The 25,401-nt window shown below is 45.5% G+C and overlaps 1 protein-coding gene across 1 annotated transcript in view; it reads left to right on the top strand.

The window, feature by feature from the left end:
• NPAS2 (neuronal PAS domain protein 2) overlaps nucleotides 1–25,401 on the top strand; it is a 192,019-nt gene that overhangs the window by 97,443 nt on the left and 69,175 nt on the right. The window contains exons 4-7 of the mRNA XM_063953453.1: nucleotides 247–338; nucleotides 2,747–2,836; nucleotides 22,188–22,308; nucleotides 23,818–23,931. Coding sequence (XP_063809523.1) covers nucleotides 247–338; nucleotides 2,747–2,836; nucleotides 22,188–22,308; nucleotides 23,818–23,931 — 417 coding nt within the window. The remainder of the gene's footprint in view (nucleotides 1–246; nucleotides 339–2,746; nucleotides 2,837–22,187; nucleotides 22,309–23,817; nucleotides 23,932–25,401) is intronic.

The raw sequence follows: 25,401 nt of genomic DNA, 5'->3' as shown, positions 1-25,401 counted from the left end.
GTTGGATCGCAAGTTGCGATCCAGCCTGAATAGCGTCTATAGTAAACACACCAAAATATTGTGTCTTTTTGCCAACATGCAGAGCTGTATGTATTGGCAGTATATACAGTATACAGTATGTGCTTGGTTTACGCAAAACCATCATCATGATAATAAACAGCATTTCTAAATGTTAGAAGTAGACAGTTTTGTATTTTTGATTTGTGTTACATTTTATGAAAAAGCTTTCTGTTTTTGTTTGCTCAGAAGTTACAGCTCAGCTGGAGATTGGTGATATTCATCCAGATTGGAAGCCTTCATTCCTCAGTAATGAAGAATTCACCCAACTGATGCTAGAGGTAAGAAAACTAATGTATAGGTCAACAATATTCAGCTTTTGTGGAAGAGCATGGGCCAAATGTAATAGAGTGAGAGTTTCAGAAAGTGAGAGATTTGGTAAGGTTTTTCAGTTATTTTTAAAGTGGCAATCATTTACACTGCAAAACCAGGTTGATCTTGCTGTGTAAATGATTGGCACTTAAAAAACACTGCAAAACCTTACCAAATTTTTCACTTTTTGAAACTCTCACTCTATTACATTTGGCCCCATATGTTTCACACTCTGGGAGTTATTCAGGTGCGGTTGTTTCTTTTTTACTCCTGTTGCAATGATGTACCAAATGCAATTGTGGTATGTGCTAATATGGGCAGAAGTTAACTCATGCAAAAGAGCGCCCGCTGTTATCGCTGCATGATTGCAGGAACATCGGTAACATTGGGTTGCCACGGAGAGCCTGAGTGCTCTAAAGATGCACAGGTTGATCTGCTCTTCCGGGATGCACAGGCCTCTCCAGTAGCAAGTGTGTTTGTAGCTGCAAATATATGCACACCCAGAAAACGCCGTCCAAATGGCCATGACACGCCTGCATTTGCTTAATCGTGCCCCATTAGAACCAAATAATGACTTCCTGTCACTCACTTTTGGACTAAAATTTTGCTGCGACCGCAATCGCGAATCACTCGCTGTACATGTGCACTGTGGCTCCAATGCATGCGCAGTGTGAAAACAATCGGTATGCGTACAACCGCCACTTTGCGTCCGCACCTGGATGAAGGATACGTTTTAATCAAGTTAAAATATCTGAATTAACCTTGAATAATGTAAAATTAAGTAAGCGCATGTGCAATAAATTGATCGCCCAGTCAATCAGATTGCGATAGAAGGATTATAGCGGATCCTTGTTAATTAAGATTCTCTATGCTTTGCAGAGAAATCCCTTGAAATCTATCATGCTTTTCTCAGCAGCCATGGATGCTAGTTCATTACGCTTTAGGAATGTGGTACATGTTCTACCCCTGTGATTAGATCTCAGTTATGGCATTGTTCTAAGTTATTGTAGGTTGTTTTGTTATTAATTTACCTATTTACAACATTATTTCTGATTTGCAATTAAAATGTATGCAGAGGGCTTTTCATTTTACCCATATAAGATATTGTATTGGGCTTGTCAAGCCATGCTACAAAGGGGTGGTCTTCAGGTTGCCGACTGTCGGGATCCAGGCGCATAGTATACCGGCGCCGGAATCCCGACAGCCGGCATACCGACAGATTTTCTCCCTCGTGGGAGTCCACGACCCCCCTGGAGGGAGGGCGCCACCATGCCTGCAGCGTGGCGAGCACAGCGAGCCCGTAAGGGGCTCATTTGTGCTCGCCACACTGTCGGTATGCCGGCGGTCGGGCTCCCGGCGCCGGTATGCTGGTCGCCGGGAGCCCGGCCGCCGGCATACCATACTACACCCCTACAAAGATAGTGCTACAGTTTTATTAAAAAAATCTGGAAGTATATACTCCTGTTTGCTTCTCCATGGAGATAGAAATAAACACGCTGAACCTTTACGGGAATCATAACCACATTTATAACCTGATTCAGAGGTGTATGCACTGCTACTGCACGTGTCCAAGTCACATTGTGCATGCGACCAGAATGTGTCCGTATAGAGTTGTAGTTGTACATTCAGGCGCACATTGGGAGAAGTGTATTGGAAATGTAGTGGGTGTTCTTGGGTGGTCTTAGCGCACACATTGTGGGTGTGACAGTGATAGTGGTTGCATACACAGATGCTCAACTGCTCACATAGGAGGCCACATACAGACAGAGAATTTGCATCTGCCATAGTGCTGGTGCTAGTTTCTGTGCTGTACTGTGTCTTTGCACACTCGGACACATGGATGTGCACCAGAGAAGGACTTTGTAGCAGCATTTGCTTAAAGTTGCAAACTTCTGTGCCCATCTATGAAACAGGTCCTTTATGAGTGCTGCTGATTTTGTGTTACTGGGAGTAATACACAATAAAGAAATATATATTCTTCCAGTATTGATGTTATATTATATTTATTTGAGCTATTGTTCTGTTTTCTATTGTATGTTATTTTAGTTATCTTTTCTATAAATTTGTTGTTTGAAGTATTATACACTTGTAAACTTGCGAGCAGGGCCTTCCTACCTCTATGTCTGTCTGTTTTTACCCAGTTTTGTTCTATTACTGTTGTTCTAATTGTAAAGCGCAACGGAATATGCTGCGCTACATAAGAAACTGTTAATAAATAAATAAATATGTATTTCTCTCCAAAATTTCTAATAAAAAATGTACAAGTTAAAAAAAGAAATATATATTCTAGAGCTGAAACTGAACCAGCAATAATTATCTATGTTCTGTATAATGAATGCAGAAGTTCTTATATACTTTCATTATATTCTTTCTATAGGCTCTTGATGGCTTTATCATAGTGGTTACTACGGATGGGAGTATCATCTATGTTTCTGACAGTGTTACACCTCTACTTGGTCATTTACCAGTAAGTAACCAGTTCATATTTTGTTTTCTACATTGTCATTAAGATATGGACTGTAGTACTAGATGTATCAATTTTCACCTGCATCCTGGCAGTGATGGATTACCAAAGAGGCAGAGTATTATTATTATTATTATTATCCTTTATTTATATGGCGCCACAAGGGTTCCGCAGCGCCCAATTACAGAGTACATAAACAAATAATCAAACCGGAAAACAGCAACTTACAGTTGATGACAGTATAGGACAAGTACAGGGTAAATAAACATAGTTACATCAGCAGATGACACTGGAATAAGTATCAGGTGGCAGAAGACTGATGGAATTGGTGCAGTTGAAGATTATTAAAGTAAGAAAGGATGGGGGGCGTGGTCTGGGGTCTGAAGGAGGCAGACGTGCTTGATGAGAGCTCCTTAGACCCATAGCCCAAACTACTTATTCCCCTTGCATCTGCGCCTCCTAGGCCGCCCTACTTCCTCTGCTGCCCTCCTTGTGCCCCCCGGCTGAGACCCCTGAAGTGCCGCGGAATCGGGGAGCAGTTTTAACTGCTCCCGCGGATTGCGGCCTGCGGGGTTGGGAGAAGCCGGGGCCTTGATTTGGGCATTAGGCCGGGGACGGCTCCGGGACCTGCTGCTCGGGCCGTGGACGCTACACGGAGCTCCATAATCTCACCTGCCGTCGGCCGCTTGCCGCGGCTAGTTGTTTCTCCCTGCTCTCAGCTTCCACTGCGGCGGGGACCCGGCAACCCGTCAGACGGGACGACGATGGAGGACGCTCGGCGGCCATCTTGAGATCAGTGAAAGGTACTGAGCTTTCACTGCAGCTGCAGCACCTGTGTATAAGGGAAAGAGGGGGGACCCACAAGGCTGGGCCATATAGGCTTGGATACATTATAAAAACAGTCACAGTACTCCCCTCACCCATCCATCCATCCACCCATCCATCCATCCATCCATTTAACAACTGAATACATTTGCTGTCTGACTTCCTGCTCAGTGGCCTGGGGTCCTGTAACTACACCCCCATCGGGCTATATCAGAGGTACCACCACTGCAAGTGAAAGAATGGGCCCTTAGCCTCATGCATGCCTGCCTGATGCTACCCTAAGACCACGAGGGGGGTTCTTGCACGGTGACGGCCCTCATGCTTCATAGTGCCGAGGATATGTGAAAGTGTAATTCTAAACTGCTTTATCTAAAGACCGATCTCATGGTGAAAGGGATAAAGAAAAAAAAGAAGGCCAAGACTAAGCCGGACGCGATCCCACCCCCCGCGAATCGACGCTCATCAGATCTACGTCAGTTCCTAACTTCTCCAACCTCGACCCCCTCTGCTCCTTCTAACGTCCCGACCTTCTCGAGTGTACACGACCCGGTGGACGACATGGCCTCCCCTGGGACTCCGGAGCCCCCACAGGCCCTCTCCCTATCTGCGGAGATAAGTGAAATATTGTCTCATGTACGATCACTTCCTACGAAACAAGACTTCTCAGCCTTGGAGACTCGTCTACTATCCACCATCACTCAGGAAGTGACAGCGCTCCGACAAGATATGTCTCAAATCGCGACTCGAGTTGATGTCCTGGAACGCCATGAATCGTCTACTGTGGACTCTTTGACTAAATTTCGGGAAGTGCTATCTCACCAACGGGACGATATCTCCTTAAAGTCACGCATTGAGGACATGGATAATCGCGGCCGGCGAAATAATATTAGAGTCAGGGGCCTGCCTGAGAGCGTCCAGCAAACAGACCTGGTAGACGCCTTATCTAAGATATTTGGGGAACTTATTGACCTGGACCCGAACAAAGACATTATATTCGATAGAGCTCACAGAGCCCTTCGTCCTCGAGGCTTGCCCTCCGACAGACCACGGGACGTGATTTGTAGACTCCACTATTACGCCCAAAAAGAGGAAATAATGAGGTCGGCCCGTCAACTGGACAGCATTGACTTTCAAGGCGACAAGATTCAGATATTTCCTGACCTTGCCTGGTCAACCTTACAACAACGTCGCGCCTTGAAACCTCTTACAGACTCTCTCAGGAAGCTCGAGCTGAAATACAGATGGGGCTTTCCATTCTCCCTCCAGGTCTCTCATGGCGGCAAAATTGCGAGTCTTTCTAGACCGTCGGACTTACAGGCTTTCTTCACGATCCTGGGTGTCCCTCCGGTTCCGGTTCCTGACTGGGACGCCTTTCACCACCTTCCGGACTTGCCTGTTGTACTCCCTCCAGATGACGCGTGGCAGCAAGTTCGCACCCCGCGGATGCGGGGATCCACTCCTGGCCCACGACCTTCGAAGCCTCCTTGAATGAGATGCCTTGTCCAGAGTGGATGTAAATTTGCTTGCTGAATATGTTATACATTGAGTTTTTCTCTTTCTTTATAGTGCAATGTGTTGCTCACCAATGTGATCGGTTTTTGTTTTTGTTTATATATATTTTTTTTTTTTGTTGTTCTTGTTTATGTAGATGGATAATAGTGTACAGACGCTAAAGTTTACTGAAACCCGGTTTGATAACTTGAGGATTATCTGTACACTCTTATGCCAATATATATACTTATATATTTGTATGCTCTATTTTTCATGTTTCGCATGTGCCTAATGCACACCTCGGTAATACCGTATATTTAACGAGTTTCTATTTTGGGAGTGGTCGCTGTCCTGAACCCCCCGCAGGACCCCAATATGCTGCATCCCCTGTTTCTTTGGACCGGGAGTCGGCAGGATTCCGCTCCTGTCCTTTTTGCAGCAGTTTTTGTAGTAACACCACTTCTGTTTAATGTTAAAGTACTTTTTGGCGGAGATTCCCCCGCCGCAGCTTTTTCTTTCTATTTCTTTGCTTTTCCTTTTTTCCTATCCCCCCCCCCCTGTTATTTTTCCCTCACCTTTCCCAGGGTCTGCCGAAGAGAAGACTATCGTGAAACGATTGGATCTGACTGATAATGGGGGTGAGTGATTTACACGTAACTACCCTTAACGTCAAAGGGCTGAATGTCCCTGAAAAAAGGTCTAAACTTCTTAAATGGCTTAGAGACGAGAAAATAGACGTTGCTTTTATTCAGGAAACACACTTCAAGATGGGACACGTGCCGTCCCTAAAATGTCACTATTACCCGCATGTTTTCCTGTCCAATAATTCGGCTGGTAAGACACTAGGTGTAGCCATCCTACTAGCCCGCCATCTACCTGTCCTCAATGTAGCCTCCCACAGAATAGCTGAGGGTAGGGGGTTGCTGGTGAAATGCGACATACATGGCCAACGTTTCTCTTTTTTAAATATATATGCCCCTAACGCTAAACAACCCTCCTTTCTATCCTCAGTTCTAGAAGACGCGGAACCTCTTTTGGAGGGGGTGGTAGTGATGGGAGGTGATCTAAATTGGACCCTGGATCCTCGCCAGGACAATTCTAAAAAGATCTCCTGCAAGCCAGAGAGGGAGCATAGGGGAATGAGACGTGCTCTGCTCGACCACCAGCTGATCGACACATGGAGATTGACACACCCCACTGATATAGATTACACCTATTTCTCACACCCACACCAGACATATTCCAGGATTGATTATTTATTTTTGAGTCACCGACACTTACACCTTCTGTCTGATGCCTCTATAGGACAGATTGTATGGTCCGATCATGCCCCAGTCAACCTCACCATACGCTTACCTCCCAACGCACATCGCCAATGGTCCTGGCGTTTTAACGACACTTTCTTGCAAGATGCAGACTGTAAGTCCCGAATTGGCAACGCTCTGGACTCTTATATTTGTACCAATGACTTAGATGACATCTCCAAAGTCTCAGTATGGGAAGCCCACAAATGTGTCATCAGGGGGGTTTGTGTTCAAATAGGATCCTTTCGCAAAAGGCAGAGGGAGAAACTCCGAGAGGATTTACTGTCTAAAATACAATCTCTCGAGCTTCTACATAAAAAATCCCAAACCCCACAACACTACGCCGATCTCGAAACTGCTAGGGCGGCTCTGAATAAGTTACTCTCAGATAGAGTCAAGTTTTTTTATCGGAAGTGCCGTAGCAGATACTATCAATGGGGCAATAAGCCTGGAAAATTACTGGCCAAAGCACTTAGAGAACAACGTGCTCTTACTTTTATTCATACAATTAAAGACAATCATGGCCAACCCCAACACCAGACATCTCACATAGCCAGGGCCTTCAGGACATATTACTCCACTCTGTATAACCTCTCCGGCCCAACCGGCAGAATCGACAGGTCGTCCCATCAAAAAGCCATAGCTGACTATTTACGGACCTTACATTTCCCCACACTGACCGCAACAGAAGTAGAAGATCTAGACGCCCCTTTTTCTACTGAGGAGGTTCAGAGAGTTATTGAATCCTCTCCTAATGGCAAGAGTCCCGGCCCCGACGGATATACTATTGCCTATTACAAAGCTTTTAAGGAGAAATTAATCCCCATACTCACAAGAGCCTTTAACACCATATCTGATCAATCGCCCTTCTCCCCACAATCTCTCGAAGCCCATATTGCAGTTCTACCCAAAGAGGGTAAGGACCCCAGTCTTTGCTCCAGCTACCGCCCAATCTCCCTATTAAATATTGATATAAAGCTTTTCGCTAAATTGATTGCAAACCGCCTTAAACTACTGTTGCCTGGCTTGATACATGGAGATCAAGCTGGGTTTGTTGTAGGCCGAGAAGCCAGGGACAATACCTCCAAAGTGCTCAGCATGATTCACTATGCCGGCCAGCTCTCATCCCCATCTATCCTACTGTCGACTGATGCAGAAAAAGCTTTTGACAGAGTGGACTGGGATTTTATGACCGGAATATTGAGGCATCTGGGACTTGGTAGCATCTGTCTCCACAGAATCCTATCCCTCTATACCTCCCCATCCGCCAAAATTAGGATTAATGGCTCCCTTTCTGACTCCTTTCCAATTTTCAACGGTACGCGACAGGGATGCCCGCTATCCCCATTGCTCTTTGTCCTTTGCATGGAAACACTAGCCCGAAGCATTAGGGCTAACCCAAATATTTCGGGCTTGTTGGTAAGGGGGACCGAATACAAACTGGCATTATATGCCGATGATCTACTCGCAATAATCACAAATCCGGTCACCTCTTTGCCAAACTTAATGGTGGAGTTTGAGAAGTTTGGAGTCCTCTCTAACTTCAAAATAAATTATTCCAAATCTATTGCCATGAACTTAACTACACCTCCTGCTATAGTAGAAAGCCTGAAACAAGCCTTCCCCTTCACCTGGCATGATCATAAATTAAAATATTTGGGGGTGTTACTGACCAATGACTTATCCAAAGTGTTCTCCCTAAATTTTAAACCCTTATTGTGTAGGCTTCGTTTAGACTTCCTGTTATGGAAAAAACTGAGACTGTCCTGGTTCGGAAGGATCAACGTAGTTAAAATGAATGCCCTCCCCAGGATTTTATTCTTTCTCCAGACCCTTCCGATACACATCCCCCTGCTATGGCTTCGGGATGTCCAGAGGCTTATCCGTACATTTGTATGGGGTGGTAATACACCTAGATTTAAACATGACATTTTGTTCAGGAGAAAACATCAAGGGGGGCAACAACTCCCACATATCCCTAACTATTACCACGCAGTACACCTGAATAGGATACTGGAATGGACACGTGCCAAGGATCGCAAACAATGGGTCCTCCTAGAGGAGGGCTGTCTCCCACATTATATTGAAATTGCACCTTGGCTTCCTACCCTCCCGAAGGTGTCACACCCCACGGTCTCTCCCACGCTCAGATTATGGGCCAAGCTGAGATCCCAGAGTTATATATCCTCCAAATGGTCCCCCTTAACCTCTTTTCTCTATAACTCCGAATTTGCCCCTGACCTTCAAGGGACTGCTTTCGCCCCATGGGCAGAAGCTGGGATCTTTAGAGTCGGTCAGCTGGTGAGCTCGGGTAGGGTGCGCTCTTTTTCAGATGTTCAATCCTCTTGGAACCTACACAGGGCTGAGTTTTGGAAGTTCCTGCAGGTCCACCATTTTATATCATCTCCCAAGAACTTCTCTGACGTAACTAGGGACCTCACTGGGTTTGAGAAACTATGTATCTCCCCCAGTTCACCCACGCATACTATTTCACAAATCTATACGTTGATTATGGAAAATTTCTTCCCACAACCTCCTACCTTCTTGGCTTCCTGGGAGAGGGAATTGTCGGGGCTACCTACTCAAATTATCTGGGAATCCGTGTTTAAGAACGCTCAGGCGAGTTCTTTATGCATCTCGACACTAGAGACCCTTTATAAACTTATATATAGGTGGTATAGGACCCCTCGTGTTCTCAATAAAATGTTTCCCTCTCTTTCGAATATGTGTTGGAGATGCAAAAATGCCCCAGGGAGTTTTATACATATTTGGTGGGATTGCCCTCTTATAACTCCATTCTGGGCAGAAGTATTTAAATGCACCGAACAGATAGTAGGTGACGAAATCCCGAGAGACCCAGATTTCTGGCTCCTTAATCACACCCCCGCAGGGTCACACTCCTACAAACATTCCCTGTTAAGACACCTTTGCAACGCTGCTAAAGCGGTGATCCCAATTCTTTGGAGATCCACCTCTCCACCCTCAATTAAAATGTGGTTCACAAAGATTGATCACTTCTTGGACATGGAAGACCTGGTTTCCTTCTCATCTGGGAAAACAGTTAACTTCATAGCTATTTGGTTTCCCTGGTACGACTTTAAGGACACATCGCACTATCTGTCCTATATTGCGACATAACCCCCCTCATGTTGGTAAACGGGCCCATATCCATATCTGTATCATTATTTATACCCATACCCATATTCCGACAATGTTGTTTCTGTACCGTGGCCCAGACTCAGGATTGGTGGGGATCGCCCATACGCTCCCCAAATAGTCTGCCCGCACTATGCAGACTGTCACACCTGACCCTGCCCACCCTAACCTTCCCTTACTTATCCTCTTTTCCTCTTCTCTTCTCTCTCTTTTTTCTCTTTCCCATTCATTGATGCTGTTTTGATATTATGCTCTTCCTTTATAAGCTTTAATGTTGTCAGAAATGCAGACAGATATTTTTTGGCTAAGGGCGCTCTATGTGTGGTGTACTGATGAATATATGCTACGCGATATTTTTGTATGCCCTCCTTTTGTTTTTGAAAATGTTTCTGTAATGTTTTTGAATACTGCTTTGACTAATAAAAACAGTTTACACAAAAAAGAATGCAATAAAACTGATCCTATGAGTATAAAAAAAAAAGTAAGAAAGGATAAGCACATGAGGGAAGAGGACCCTGCTCGTGAGAGCTTACATTCTAAAAGGGGAGGGGTAGACAGACAGGGGTGACACAGTTGGGGTACATAGAGAGCGTAGAACAGAGGGTTAGGATGAGATTTGACTGGGTTTGGTGAAGAAGTGGGTCTTGAGAGCCCGTTTGAAGCTTTGTAGAGAGGTGGAGAGTCTGAGGGGGAGAAGTAGGGAATTCCAAAGAAGTGGTGCAGCACGTGAAAAATCTTGGAGGTAGGAGTGGGAGGAAGTAATCCGTAGGCAGGAGAGTCGGCGTGCATTAGCAGAGCGAAGAGGACGGGTGGGAGTATAAAGGGAGATAAGGTCAGAGATGTAGATGGGAGAGGAGTGGGTGAGGGCTTTGTAAGCGAGTGTGAGAAGCTTGGAATGGATTCTGAAAGGGAAGGGGAGCCAGTGAAGGTCTAGTAAGAGAGGAGAGGTGGACGTAGTGCGTTTGGTGAGGAAGATGAGCCGGGCAGCAGCATTGAGGATAGATTGCAGTGGAGAGAGGTATTTGTCAGGAATGCTAGTCAGGAGCAGATTACAGTAGTCCAGTCTGGAGATGACCAGTGAGTGGATAAGAGTCTTAGTAGCATCCTGGGTTAGAAAGGGTCTGATCCTGGAAATATTTTTTAGATGAAAATGGCAGGTTTGTGAGAGGTGCTGAATGTGTGGTTTGAAGGAGAGGGAGGAGTCAAGGATTACTCCAAGACAGCGCACTTGGGGGCTAGAGAAGATAGTAGTGCCATCAATAGATAATGAGATTGTAGGAGGTGAGGTTATGCGGGAGGGAGGGAAGATGATCAGCTCGGTCTTAGACATGTTAAGTTTAAGAAAGCGCTGGGACATCCAGGAAGAGGTAGCAGAGAGACAGTTGGAGATACGAGTGAGGAGAGCAGGGGAGAGGTCTGGAGAGGAAAGATAGATTTGGGTGTCATCAGCGTAGAGATGATATTGGAAACCAAAGGAACTGATGAGCTTACCTAGTGAGGACGTATAGAGAGAGAAGAGAAGAGGACCAAGGGCAGAACCTTGGGGTACCCCTACAGTTAGTGGAAGTGAGGGGGAGGTGGAGTCATGAGAGGAGACAGAGAAAGAACGGTCAGAAAGGTAGGAGGACAGCCAAGAGAGGGCAGTGTCACGTAGACCAATGGAGTGAAGAATTTGCAGTAGGAGAGGATGGTCCACAGTGTCAAAAGCAGCAGAGAGATCCAGTAGAATAAGTATAGAGTAGTGTCCCTTAGATTTAGCAGCATGGAGGTCATTGCATACTTTTGTAAGGGCAGTTTCAGTGGAGTGGAGAGGACGGAAGCCAGACTGGAATGGGTCAAGCAGTAAGTGTGAGGAAAGAAAGGAAGTAAGACGGTTGTAGACAATACTCTCAAGGAGTTTGGAGGCAAAAGGGAGGAGAGAGATGGGTCGGTAGTTGGAGAGAGTGTTTGGATCAAGTGTAGGTTTTTTAAGAATAGGAGAGATGAGTGCATGCTTGAAGGCAGAGGGGACAGTGCCTGATGAGAGGGATAGATTGAGAAGGTGGGAAAGATGGGATCAAGCAGAAGGAGAGAGGTAGCGGAGGAGGCGGGAGGGGATAGGGTCAAGTGGGGAGGTGGTGAGGGGACAGGAATGAATGAGGGCCATGACTTCCTCTCCAGATGCATGGGAGAAAGATGACAGAGTAGGTGCGAGGGATGGGGAGGATTGGTAAGGGATAGGAGAAAGCTGGTTACTGATGGACTGGTGTGATGTGATGTCCTGACGTATGGAGTCAATTTTGGATGTGAAGTAATTGGCAAAGTCAAGAGCAGAGAGTGAGGAAGGGAGACGAGGTGGAGGTGGGCAGAGGAGTGAGTTGAGAGTGGCAAAGAGGCGCCGGGGGTTGGAAGACTGGAAGGAGATGAGGTTCTTGAAGTATGACTGTTTAGCAAGAGAAAGGGCAGCACTGAAGGATGAGAGCATAAGTTTGAAATGGAGGAAGTCTGCCTTAGAGCGTGATTTCCTCCAGTGTCGCTCAGCAGTACGTGAGCATTTTTGCAGATATCTGGTGCATTTGGTGTGCCAGGGTTGAGGTGTTAATTTGCGAGGGTGAATAGTGGTTGGTGGAGCAACAGAGTCAAGAGCAGAAGTAAGGGATGCATTGTATGTGGAAGTGGCTTGTTCAGGGCATGAGAGAGAGAGAATAGGAGAGAGAAGTGAGTCAAACAGGGAGGAAAGGAATGAAGTGTCAATAGCTTCAATGTTACGCTTAGTGATGGTAGCCTTAGGAGGTAGAGATGGGCAAGTCGAGAGAGATAGGTTAAAGGAGAGCAGGTGGTGGTCAGAGAGGGGAAATGGGGAGTTGGAAAAATCAGAAATATCACAGCGGTGAGTGAAGACCAGATCCAGTGAGCTCCCATTCACATGGGAGGGTGAGGAGGTCCACTGGGAGAGACCAAGTGAAGAGGTGAGGTTAAGGAGTTTAGAGGCAGGGGATTGTGTGGGGATGTCAATAGGGATGTTGAAATCGCCTAGGATAATGGAGGGAATGTCAGAAGAGAGGAAGTGAGGAAGCCAGGAAGCAAAGTTGTCGATGAATTTGGAAGCAGTGCCAGGGGGCCGGTAAATTACAGCTACTCTAAGATGTACTGGTTGGAAGAGGCGTATGGCGTGGACCTCAAATGTTGAGAATGTAAGGGATGGTTCTGGTGGTATGAGTTGGTAGGAGTAACTAGAAGGTAAAAGGACCCCAACACCACCTCCATGGCGACCCCCAGGTCGGGGTGTGTGTGTGAATGTGAGGCCCCCAGCAGAGAGAGCAGCAGGAGAAGTAGTATCAGAGGGCGTAATCCAAGTTTCAGTAATGGCTAGTAGGTGTAGGGATTTGGAAATGAAAAGGTCATGAGTGGGGACCAGTTTGTTACAAACAGATCTGGCATTCCAGAGGGCACAGGATAGGGGGTATGAGTTTGTGGGAGAGATGTGAATGAGATTATCAGGGTTGCTGTAGCGATGAGGTGAGATTAACTTTGAGGGCAGGGATGGTGAGAGAGTAGTGATGGTATGGGTGCCTGAGTTAGGAGGGGAAACTGCAGGAGTTGGGCAGGGAGGGAGGTCAGTGTGATGTGGATGGGGATATGGGCAGGTGACAGGGAAGGGAGAGAGGGAGCAGGGCTGAGTTGTGGGGTAGCAGGACCATGGGGCTGAGGTAAATGAATGTGGGGTAACAGGAAAGGAGGGGGAAGGAAACAGAGGGATGGAGGGGAGACAGAGGAGGAGGTGTAGGAGACTAGGGGGGAAGGATAAAGATACATTATTATTAGGTAGACACTGAGTGATGTGGGGAGTATAAGAAAGCCTTGACATAGTGTTGAGTAGGTAAATAGGTTGAGGGAAAGTGGAAGTAGGAGTGGAGACTGTATGGGAATCAAAGCAGAAGAATTGCAGAAATGCAGGTGAGAAAAGCAGTGTAATCTCAATGGGTGTAGATTTAGTATGGAATGAGTCAAAAGCGTAGATAAAGTGGGTGCAGAAATGTATTTGGGCTGTAAGAAATGAAAGGATTGTGAGAGGGTTAAGAAGCAATGATAATTCTGTTAGATTTTTCAAGTGTTTTTAGATGAGAAGATGAACTCACAATTTTCCAAAGTAGATCTTTGTAATCCTGATTATGGTTGGAAACCAGATCTTACTAATGTTATTTCCAGCAAGTGGGTTGCATAGTGTTCACAGAGTGAAAGTTGGAGGGTGATAAATTTGCATATGCAGTTGATATTGTGAAGTAGTTCATCTGTTGTTGTTTGATGTTTTCTTTCAGTTTTTCGTCCAGTTTAAGTCCAGGCTAAGTCCAGGCTTTGATATTAAAATTATATATCTGCTCCCTTTGAGCCTCCTCCCTTAGAGTCCTACACCCTGGATCAATCAGCCAGGCTTAATCAGCCAAGTATACTCTAATATGAACTAACATTAACATGTGTAAGGTATAGGTTCATTGATTACAACCCCACCCATTGCCCAACACCCACTGGTGGGCAATAAAGCTAAAACAAACAAATAATGATATGGGAGGAGGACATCCCAAATTCCCCAAATATCTAACAATTAAACAGGCTAAATTCTGCACAAAACAATAGAGTAGGCACTGGCCTGTGGGCCCATGCCTTTTAGGGGCCCAGCGACAATGGATAAAAATAATATTGATTGTATATTGAAAAAAAATTAAAATCCAGCTTTTCTTAAATTGTTTCCAAAAGATAGAAAAAATGAATCAACTCAAAGAAACGAAAACTTTACATTACAGACTCTATAGAGAAAATACTGTGTTAATGTAATGTACTGTAGAATGTATGTAGAGAAGAAGTAAGACTCTTTTTTGGTTGCAATGGCACAATTTGATAAGCCAGTGATCCCCACAAAGTCTCCCCAGTTGTAGGGTATTAAATGCAAGATAGTGCAATATCAGGTAGACATTGAAAAGGAAATATGACCACAATGTCTATCGACAATGTTGGTACTAAACCTGTCCGGTGGGAGATAGGGAGGCCGTGAGTCTGGGAGCCAGCTGAAGGAAGGCAGGATAGCAGCACGGAAGACCGGTTTCGCCCGCTCACGGGCTTGATCACTTCCGGACTCACAGGTACACTTATACCCCTTTTTGCACCGCCAGCTAGTAACACGGGTTATTTCACATGAGATTGCATAACCCGTATTGCTTTGCGGTGTAAATGGGCCCAGTTGGAATAACCCGGGTCGAGTGACCCGGTATTACAACTCTGGTAGCTTGCAGGGTTGAACCCAGAAAGCTGTGCTATATTCCACTCTAAACCCGACGGCTATCTCAGACACCGCTCTCCCCTCCCCCGTGCGGGGGTAAAAACGGCTGGCTGTAGAAACATCACTCCGGGCTCTCCCTGCCAAACACCGCTACAGCGATCTGTGTTTCAGTGGACATTATTCATCTTTCCACCTTTATATGCACTTGAGTGCCTAACATTTTTCACAAGGATAACCTTTTTCTATATAAAAATTTTTGGAAACCAATATATGCTCGCATGGAATAAGGACTGTCTGGGGACCTTTATACAACAAGTGAGTTGTTGCCAGCATACAGACCTATATGGTGTTTAAAAGAGTGTAATTACTACCACTACTGCTCAATACATCATACTGTTTGTGGCCATATTGTTATAATTATTTCATAATATTTGCAATATTAAATACATTAGGACACAGTGATTCTGTACCGTATATATTTTATGACTGTTCATTTATAATTATTGCACTCCCGGGAGAATTGCTGTATTTTACAAATTTTATAATAAATGCATCCATTCTGATTGTTGAGCGCAACTTGGTTTTTGTTTGTATCTGTGTAAATGGGAGCTGGGTCGCATCGACCCGGCTCCCCTTCACAGTGAATGTACAGGCGGCGCTTGGAGATCATGTGATCTCCAAGCGCCGCCATCGCCGCGTCACTGACAACGTCACCAACCTGGCAATATGCCAGGTTGGAGACAGCAGTGGGAAAGGGGCCTGAGGCTGGTTGCAGCCTGGTAGCACCAGTGTCAGGCTCGCAGCTGCAACCCGCCTCAGTTGGTGTAAAAGCAGTATTACAAAGAGAGGACTTCCGGATCAGTTCCATCGGCCTGCGCATGTGCAATTGGCAGAGGATGGAGAAGGATAGGCATTGTCTTTTGTGCAGAAGCTCCTGAAAGTGTTTCTTTCTGGAGCTTGCTACATGTGGGCAGATCACAGCCCCAAATAATACCAGGAGGACTGCTGTGCCATAGGTCCGCTGCTGCTGACCCTTTTTAATAAATATGACGAGCCATATGTATTGCGGTAAACCTCAGAAAATGTCAGTTTACAGTCGGAAACAGTGCAGGATGGATACAGTGTGGGTTGAATACAGTGCGACGTACACTGCAGGTCGGATATAGGGGGCTGTTCAGAGTTGTTAGCAAACGAAAAAAGTTAGCAATTGGGCAAAACCATGGCCCTCATTCCGAGTTGATCGGTCGCAAGGCGAATTTAGCAGAGTTACACACGCTAAGCCGCCGCCTACTGGGAGTGAATCTTAGCTTCTTAAAATTGCGACCGATGTATTCGCAATATTGCGATTACTAACTACTTAGCAGTTTCAGAGTAGCTCCAGACTTACTCTGCCTGTGCGATCAGTTCAGTGCTTGTCGTTCCTGGTTGACGTCACAAACACACCCAGCGTTCGCCCAGGCACTCCCACCGTTTCTCCGGCCACTCCTGCGTTTTTTCCGGAAACGGTAGCGTTTTCAGCCACACGCCCCTGAAACGCCGTGTTTCCGCCCAGTAACACCCATTTCCTGTCAATCACATTACGATCGCCGGAGCGAAGAAAAAGCCGTGAGTAAAAATACTTTCTTCATAGTAAAGTTACTTGGCGCAGTCGCAGTGCGAACATTGCGCATGCGTACTAAGCGGATTTTCACTGCGATGCGATGAAAAAGAACGAGCGAACAACTCGGTATGAGGGCCCATGTGCACTGCAGGTGTGGCAGATATAACATGTGCAGAGAGAGTTAGATTTGGGTGGGTTATATTGTTTCCGTGCAGGGTAAATACTGGCTGCTTTATTTTTACACTGAAATTTAGATATCAGTTTGAACACACCCCACCCAAATCTAACTCTCTCTGCAAATGTTACATCTGCCCCACCTGCAGTGCACATGGTTTTGTCCAAGTGCTAACTTTTTGGGTTTGCTAATAACTCCGAATAACCCCCATAGTGCGGAATACACTGCAGGATGGATACAGTGTGGGTTGGATACTGTGTGGGCCGGATACAGTGCGGGATACAGTTCGGGTCAGATACAGTGTTGGATACATTGCTGGTTGGATACAGTGCGGGTCAGATACAGTGCGGAATACATTGCAGGTTGGATACAGTGTGGGATCACTGTGGGTTGGATACAGTGTGGGATCACTGTGGGTTGGATACAGTGTGGGATACAGTGTGGGTCGGATACTATGCAGGATACAGTGTGGAGCGGATACACCAATAGTGCACTTAAGGTGCATACACACGGTGCGATGTAACCTAACGATTTTGACAATATAGTCAAAATCATATGGAAAGTTAGTGCAAATCGCACTGTGTGTACACAGCTTGAGATACCGATGTGTGGCCCCACGGGATCGGTATCGCAAGAAAAAAAAGACTCTGCAGTCAAGTCAATCTTAACTAGCTAGTTCAAAGTATGCCTTAGTCAAAATCGCATATAGCCAAAATCGCACCGTGTGTATGCATCTTTACTGTGACAGGTAATGCCAGCAGTGTCCTCAGTGCGGGAGTGTCGGCAGTGCAGGGGTGCTGGCAGAGTCCTCAGTGCGGGAGTGTCAGTACTGCTGGGGTGCTGGCGGTGTCGGCAGTGATGATGGTGTCCTCAGTGTGGAGTTGCTGATGGTGTCGGTACTGCTGGCTGTGTAGGCAGTGTGGGGGTGCCAGGGATGTCCTCACTGCAGGGGTACTGTCAGTGTCGGCAGTGCTGGCAGTGTCCTCAGTGTGGGGTTGCCAGCAGTGTCTGTACTGCTGGGGTGCTGGCGGTGTCGACAGTGATGGTGGTGTCCTCGGTGCATGGGTGCCAGCAGTGTCCTCGGTGTGGAGTTGCTGGCAGATTTGGTACTGCTGGTTGTGTTGGCAGTGTGGGGGTGCCCAGGGCCGTCTTTTCGTATGGGCTCAATGGGCTCTTGCCCAAGGGACCCAGGAGTAAAAGGGCCCTAGGCTGTTAGCTGAGGGTCCCTTCTTTCCAGGGGTACCAGATTTTTTAAAATTGGCCCTGGGGAACCGGAGATATCTGACTTCAAAGCAGTGGTCCCCATCCAAGCCTGTTAATTGTTCTTCCCAGCCAGATATCTCGGGTTCTGTCTGACTTAGAGTTTTTCTGAGGGTATAATCCAAAAGCTGGGACTCTCCCCTTTCAGAGGACACTGGCAGCTTGTCTCTACTATGCCCAGAACCAGAGATATCAGCCTTCAAGCAGCTGGTCCCTGCTACAGCTCCACACGCCTAATATGCAGTTTTATATTTTTGTTGGTGGATTTGCTCTGGCTACTGAAGTCTGATCCCCAAGTCCCCAGTACCTCCTGACAGGTGAGACACTCTAGTATTTTTTATCCCATTAAAGCTAAGAAATCTATTTCCAGGAACTGGCGATATCTACAGTAAAGCAAGCTGCCCTGACCCCTGTAAAATGATGAATATTAAGCCCACTCCACTATCCACCCCTCCCCTATGTATTAAACACCCCCTACCACCCTGGAAGTCATGTATCAGGGCCCCTTCATTCAGCCCAATGCCCCCTTCTACAGTTTAGTGTTCTCCTTTCCGCCCCATTTGTGCAGTAAAGGAGTAATTAGCAGAAATTATTTCTCCAGGTCCTACATGCTGAGCGAAAGATAGAACACCCCCTACCCCCCGCGGAACATCAATGTTGCCTACCCCAACCCCTACCGCTGATGGGTGGGTAGGGGCCCCAGTGCATTGCCGTGCCCAGGGGCCTACACTGATGTTAAGACGGCTCTGGGGGTGCCAGGGGTTTCCTCACTGCAGGGGTGCCGGCAGTGCTGGCAGTGTTCTCAGTGCTAGGTTGCTGGTGGTGTCAGTACTGCTGGGTGCTGGCGGTGTTGGCAGTGCAGGAGTGTTGGCAGTGTCCTCAGCGCACGAGTGCCAACAGTCAACAGTGCTGGAGTGTGTCAGCAGTGTGGGGATGCCGACTAAGTCAGCAGTGCGAGGTTGCTCTTTGTGTCGGCAGTGCAGGAGTGCCGGCAATGTCCACTGTGCAGGGGTGCCAGCAGTGTCAGCATTGTTTGAGTGCTGGCGGTGTCCTCAGTGTGGGGGTGTCGGAAGTGCGGGAGTGCTGGCGGTATCCTGAGTGCATGGGTGTCGGCGGTGTGGGGTGTCGGCGGCGGTATCGGTAGTGAGGGCGGCAGTGTCATAAGCACGTTGCAGGACGCCCAGTTGTCCCATTAAAGTCTAAGGGGACACGCTGATTGGCTGGGAACCGTGACAGTTGGCTCTCTCAGCCAATCAGCGGTCAGCCTATTGTATGGCGCCCGAGCCGAAATCGCCTATCACCTCGGGTCGGGATCCGAGGCAGCTGGGACAGAACCTGAGCCCCGGCTCAACTGCCTCGTATCCTGGAAGTTCGGAGCAGTTCGAATTTCTTAAAATCCGAACCGCTCATCTCTAATAATGATCATCTAAATTGACCAATAATAATATCACATGTGTATGGCATGACTGTAGCAAAGATGTATGAGGACATATCCGCACATTGTGGACAGTGGATGGACTTTACTAAAGACTGTGCACCTATCTATTACTTAATTACCGCAGTAGAATAGACTGATGTTTGCTCCAATGTATAATTCTTTTTAAGTATATCCAGGTACTATGAATTTGAACGGTTATGGTTTTTATATATTTATTCATTGATATATGCTTTTGAGTATTTACCCGATAAATTAGTTATTTTTTATTTTATTTTTAGTCTTTTCCACTGAATACTGTAATATTTTTTACTGACTATAAATCGTTGGTAGCTCTGTGGCTTATTGCCTACTTAATGGATTTCTCCTCCTGGAGATCCCAGAGAGGAGATCAAAGGGGCATGTGCAAGCAGTGTAACAATGTAAATAGTATAATGGTGGCCCCATTCCCTGCTGGGCAATGCCTCAATACTTCACTGGGGAAGTTGGCGTGATATGGGAGGGCTGACCACTTGCCAAGAAGTCCAGGAGTACTCTTCAAATTTGGGAGTCTTTCATAAATTCCAAGTGAGTAAACATACTGTATATGCCTTACCATTTGCAAATAATACTGCGAGGATGAATTCTCTTGGATTAAAATAGGTAACAGGGACTGTGCTCACGGATCAAGACTGGGAGGGAAAAAGGACCTTGGTTCTACTGCCAGTTTCCAACAGCAGCTGTGGCTACCTACACATGAAGTGAGAGCTAGACCATTCCCCAAGACTCAGGGTGAATACTTTTGTAGGAAGGATCATCTGTTTCCTAATCATTATATTTTCTGGATCTATGCCCAGTCTGTGCCCCATGCACCACTCTTGTTAACACAAGGCTGTGTCCGGCTGGGCATGTAGTTGAGAGGTGTACAGTGTCTGTACTACTCAGAGCCAGCCCTAACCAAAATGATGCCCTAGGCAACATTTTGGCTGGTGCCCCCTAGCACCACCGCTAGTTTCGCCTTTGGCCCTGCACCCCTTTCCCGGCACCATCACCCCTCACCCATAGCAGTCCTCATTTTGGTGCTCCTATCCCCTATATTTTAAATAGGAACAGTGTGCACATTCGGCACACAGCCCAAAAAAGGGAGCGTGATCTTGCTGGGAAGGGGAATGGCCACACAATAGTACCCCCAATTCAAATTACGCCACAACTTTAATCACGTTATATCATGCGATAGTGTCCTTTATTCACATTACATCACACAGTAGTACCACTTTACCTTATATACGTTACATGTGGTGAGGTAAATGGCTCAGGAGGTACCAGAGCCAGATTTACACACAATATATGAGCCAAAGGGTTAATGTGGGCATTATGCACAGGTGCAGCAGTATAAACTCCTGGAAATTTGCTGAGTTTTGATCAGAGATGTGCGGAAAAAATAGACACTGCCTCATCTGCCATAGACTTTTTACTCCAGAGTTTTGACTATAAAAATCATTAGAACAATAGAAAGAAAATATTTCTAACATATTCTTTGTATTTTTCATATACTTTATATTGTCAAATCTCTGGTCCAAACATTAGTATGACAGGAAAGGCTCTGCCTCACCCCCACCTCACGTCACTGCATCACAGTAGTGCCCCTTATTTACGTTACATCACACTGAATTTCTCCTTATTCACATTACGCCACACCATATTTCTCTTTATTCACATAAGACCACACACCAGTGCCCTTTCTATATGGTATGCCACACAGAAGAGCACCTTCTACACATAGGGGGTCATTCCGAGTTGTTCGCTCGTTGCCGATTTTCGCAATGGAGCGATTAAGGCAAAAATGCGCACTGCATGCGGTTAGTATTTTAACACAAAACTTAGTAAATTTACTCACGCCCGAACGAAGTTTTTTCATCGTTGAAGTGATCGGAGTGTGATTGACAGGAAGTGGGTGTTTCTGGGCGGAAACTGGCCGTTTTCTGGAAGTGTGCAAAAAAACGAAGCGGTGTATAATTTTAATCAGAATAAGCTGCTTGTGCCCCATGGCATTCAAAATGCCCTATGCATTTGCCTAGTTTGCTTATGCCTAGGGCCGGCTCTGGTACTACTGGATCCTGGAGATTCTAAAGGGCCCTACACACTGGCCGACATGACTGCACGATATGAACGATCTCGTTCATTAATGAACGAGATAACGTTCATATCGTGCAGTGTGGAGGCTCCAGCGATGAACGATGCGCGGCCCCGCGCTCGTTCATCGCTGGTCCCCCGTCGGCTGTACATGCAGGCCAATATGGACAATCTCGTCCATATTTGCCTGCACTTCAATGCAGCCGGTGATCACTGCCCCCCGCCGCCGCCGGGTCGCTCGTCGGCCATATCCACTGTCGGGCAGCTCGGCGGCGGATCGGCCAGTGTGAAGGGCTTATAAGACACCACTTTAGAATCCTCATAAACTGGGATTAATAAATATAAACACAGAAATGATTAAAAGTCATGCAAACTTTGTTTAATATTAGAAAAGGCCAGCTGTTGAATATTAATTATAAGCTACCATACCTCCCAACGTGACCCTCTCCAGGAGGGACAGAATGCTCTGCTCCTGGACTTCCCTCTTAAGGTATGGTTGCCGACACCTGTGCTGAAACACCTTTCTTATCCATTAACCTGTTCAACACAGGTGCCAGCAATCATACATTAAATGGAAAGTCCAGGAGCAGAGCAATTTGTCCCTCCTGGAGAGGGTCATGTTGGGAGGTATGCGCTACATTCATTCCAAGGTAGGGCATTTCCTTGTAACATCGCTGTTACATCCTGCATTAATATTTATTGTTTTATAGACACAAATACTTACGTCTTTTTTCCTCCACAGTCTGACATCATGGACCAAAACTTGTTGAATTTGCTACCAGAACAAGAGCATTCGGACATCTATAAAATGCTATCTTCGTATATGCTTGTGGCAGATTCTGCATCTCTCAACTATTTGAATTGTGAGTTTTATGTCACTAATTATTAGGGGCTGGGGTAGAGAAAGTCAAAGAGATACCTGTTCCAGGAGTAGGCACAGGTGAGTTGATTAAGTGTTCAGTGTTCCTGTAATCAATAAATGAGTGAGCAAATAGCATCTGATAGCCACTGAAAGGGAGGAAACCTGGATAATGCTATGCCTTAATACCAGGATCAGAAGCACCCACAGTAGACCTATAAATCCCACTATAACATGGTCCTGAAACTCACTATATTAAGACCATGTAGCCAGTATGAACTTCTAGACTTCAATCCATTACTGCCTGAAAATGGCAACATAACTTCCTCCACGTGTACGCTCTCAAACCTTAAACCTGACCCAAATAAAATTGGCTGTAAGGATCAATGAAAAACCGCTGAAGCTGGAAAATTCTAATGATGCAAACCACTTGTCTGCAGCTTTCCCAACAATCCTTTCTAGGCAGGGCAGTTAGAGAGCCTGGCTGGGCCCAGGTACTTTTCAGGAGGTGTGGTCTTATCACAGGAGGTGTGGCTATGCGTCCTTAGAAAAAATACAGGAAAAATTGTATTTTAAGCACCTCCCTGGCCACACTGCAGCCCAGCAGTCAGCAGTGTGTGCTGGGCTGAGGAGAAAAACTGCAGCTGCCAGGTAAGGGGGGGACCTGGGTCCCCACTGGGCCTCTCCATCAGACCCGCGTCCGGGTAATTAATCCCCTCTCTATTGGTGCCACTGTTTCTAGGTGCAACAATAGCCATTCGCATACTACTATACCCAAAAAATGTACACTGGAGGCCTGAATGTACTAAGGAGGCCTGTATAAAGTAATGAAAGAATCACTGCAAAATTGTGTGGGTGGAGTTTGCTGAGGGGAACTGTGCTAATATGTTCACTTGATCCAGATGGGTACTGCCAAGCTATATCAACCAGGGATACAGAAGAATCGGTTGGATTTTCCATAAACTGACTTGATTGCAATGTATATTTTACATTTTTACTCAAGACAACTTGTCTCCGATCACAATCAAACCACTCCCAGCTCTCATTAAGATATACGGGAACATTACTACCATGAGTTCTGAGATTACTCTTTGTTGTGTTTTGTAAAGTAACTTTCAAAGTACAGAAACAAAAGCATGAGAGTGGGAAGCATCATCTTTTTACCATTATTGTTCAGACTAGGAATAAGTATGGAGTTTAAAGAAATAATACATTAAACTGACTAAACTTTTGAAAAGGACTTCCATAGGAATGTAGTGATACTTAAACCTAAAATGCCAAGACATGGAAGCTGATTTGGTTTAGATGGTGGAGTGTGTTGCCTTTGTTTGTGTTTTATTTATGTGGTTTTTACATTCATTTTACAGTATAGCAAGAGCTTTTCCAGGTAGGCTTAGGATATCAGTTACATACACAAATATGTATCTGGAAAGTAACCAATAATTTAAACTGTTTTGTTATAATTTCCTTGAGTTAAGTGCTTTCCTGTCTTGTTATATTTCTTTTTTAAAAGCTGAGAACGACTTGGAATTTTGTTGTCACCTTCTGAGAGGGACCCTAAACCCCAAAGAATTTCCAACGTATGAGTATATTAAGGTTGTAGGAAACTTCCGGTCTTACAGCAACAGTAAGCAGTATTTCTGTTTTCCGTTTTATCTTTAGGAAACATGTATGTGGAACAATATATTGCATTCTGTCTCTTATCTGTTACATTGTTGCTATCAATGGTTGTAATTCCCAGGTAACATAGATGTTGCCCTGAGTTCTTAGAACCACTGCAGATAACAAAATATTCTAGAGGTAATCCTTATTGCAGGTACCATAGAGCTTCTCAAGGTCCTTGTATTGTTATAAGAAGGAAGATGGCACACATTAATCTAAGTAGTGACAAGTGTAGGGAAAAGGGAATCATCTGCTTTTACATGAACTGCTATTTAGTTTATATCTCAGGAGCTGACAGTCTTTTTTTTATCCCTCAGTCTCAATGACACCCATGGTGCATTAGTTCCAAGGTAAGGAGTAAAGCATTTTGTGTATAGAGATAAACTCTACCTAATAATTATGCAGGTACCGATATTTGGGCAAAAGTATCTTACATTGGCCGACCAAGGTCTTTTTTTCAAACAGTATCCTCATTGCAATCCCTCTAGGCTACATGGAAAGACCTTCACCATGAATCTTATAGTCTACCCTACCTGGGGAGACCACTTGTACAATTTGTTTGTGGTGGCATACCTGCCACAGTACATTAAGCCAACCCAGACACCATGGATTAGGGCAACAGAACAATTATGTTCTTACAGATGCTAATACCAAGTTATTTGTAGGTGTGCCTTACATACAGCAAATTAATCCTCCATTGAGTTATCAAAATGCTCAACTGCATTTTACAGAAGTTTTAGGCAAAAAATATTCCCTAGACCAGGCATGTCCAACCTGCGGCCCTCCAGCTGTTGAGAAACTACACATCCCAGCATGCCCTGACACAGCTTTAGCATTCTCTGACAGCAAAACAGTGTCAGGGCATGCTGGGATATGTAGTTTCACAACAGCTGGAGGGCCGCAGGTTGGACATGCCTGCCCTAGACAGAAGTCTAAATTGCCTAATGGGTTATGCAGATCTGGGTCTGAGCCTTTGCAGAAAATCTTTATCTATAACAAACTATAGAAATAAACAACATTATTGAATACCATGGTCCAAATGTAATAGAGTGAGAGTTTCAAAAAGTGAGAGATTTGGTAAGGTTTTGAAGTTTTTTTTAAAGTGGCAATCATTTACACAGCAAGATCATCCTGGTTTTGCAGTGTAAATGATTGCCACTTTAAAAAAAAACTACTGAAAAACCTTACCAAATCTCTCACTTTCTGAAACTCTCACTCTATTAAATTTGGCCCAATATTTTTGACAACATAGAAAGTTCAATACTGTCTCCTGTTTTGCAATCCATATATGACTAAAGATATATTGACTTATTCTAGTTTTCATGGACAGTTAAAATTCTTGGCATGTGAAAGGGATGGGTCTTTTCAGTGTGGGGTTGTGACCTTCAGAAATGATGGGTCTATTACAGTGCAACAGTGGCATGCCTGGAGCATG

Source organism: Pseudophryne corroboree, chromosome 2 (assembly GCF_028390025.1).
Source record: "Pseudophryne corroboree isolate aPseCor3 chromosome 2, aPseCor3.hap2, whole genome shotgun sequence".
NCBI lineage: Eukaryota > Metazoa > Chordata > Amphibia > Anura > Myobatrachidae > Pseudophryne > Pseudophryne corroboree.
This window is presented reverse-complemented; position numbering and strand designations above follow the sequence as displayed.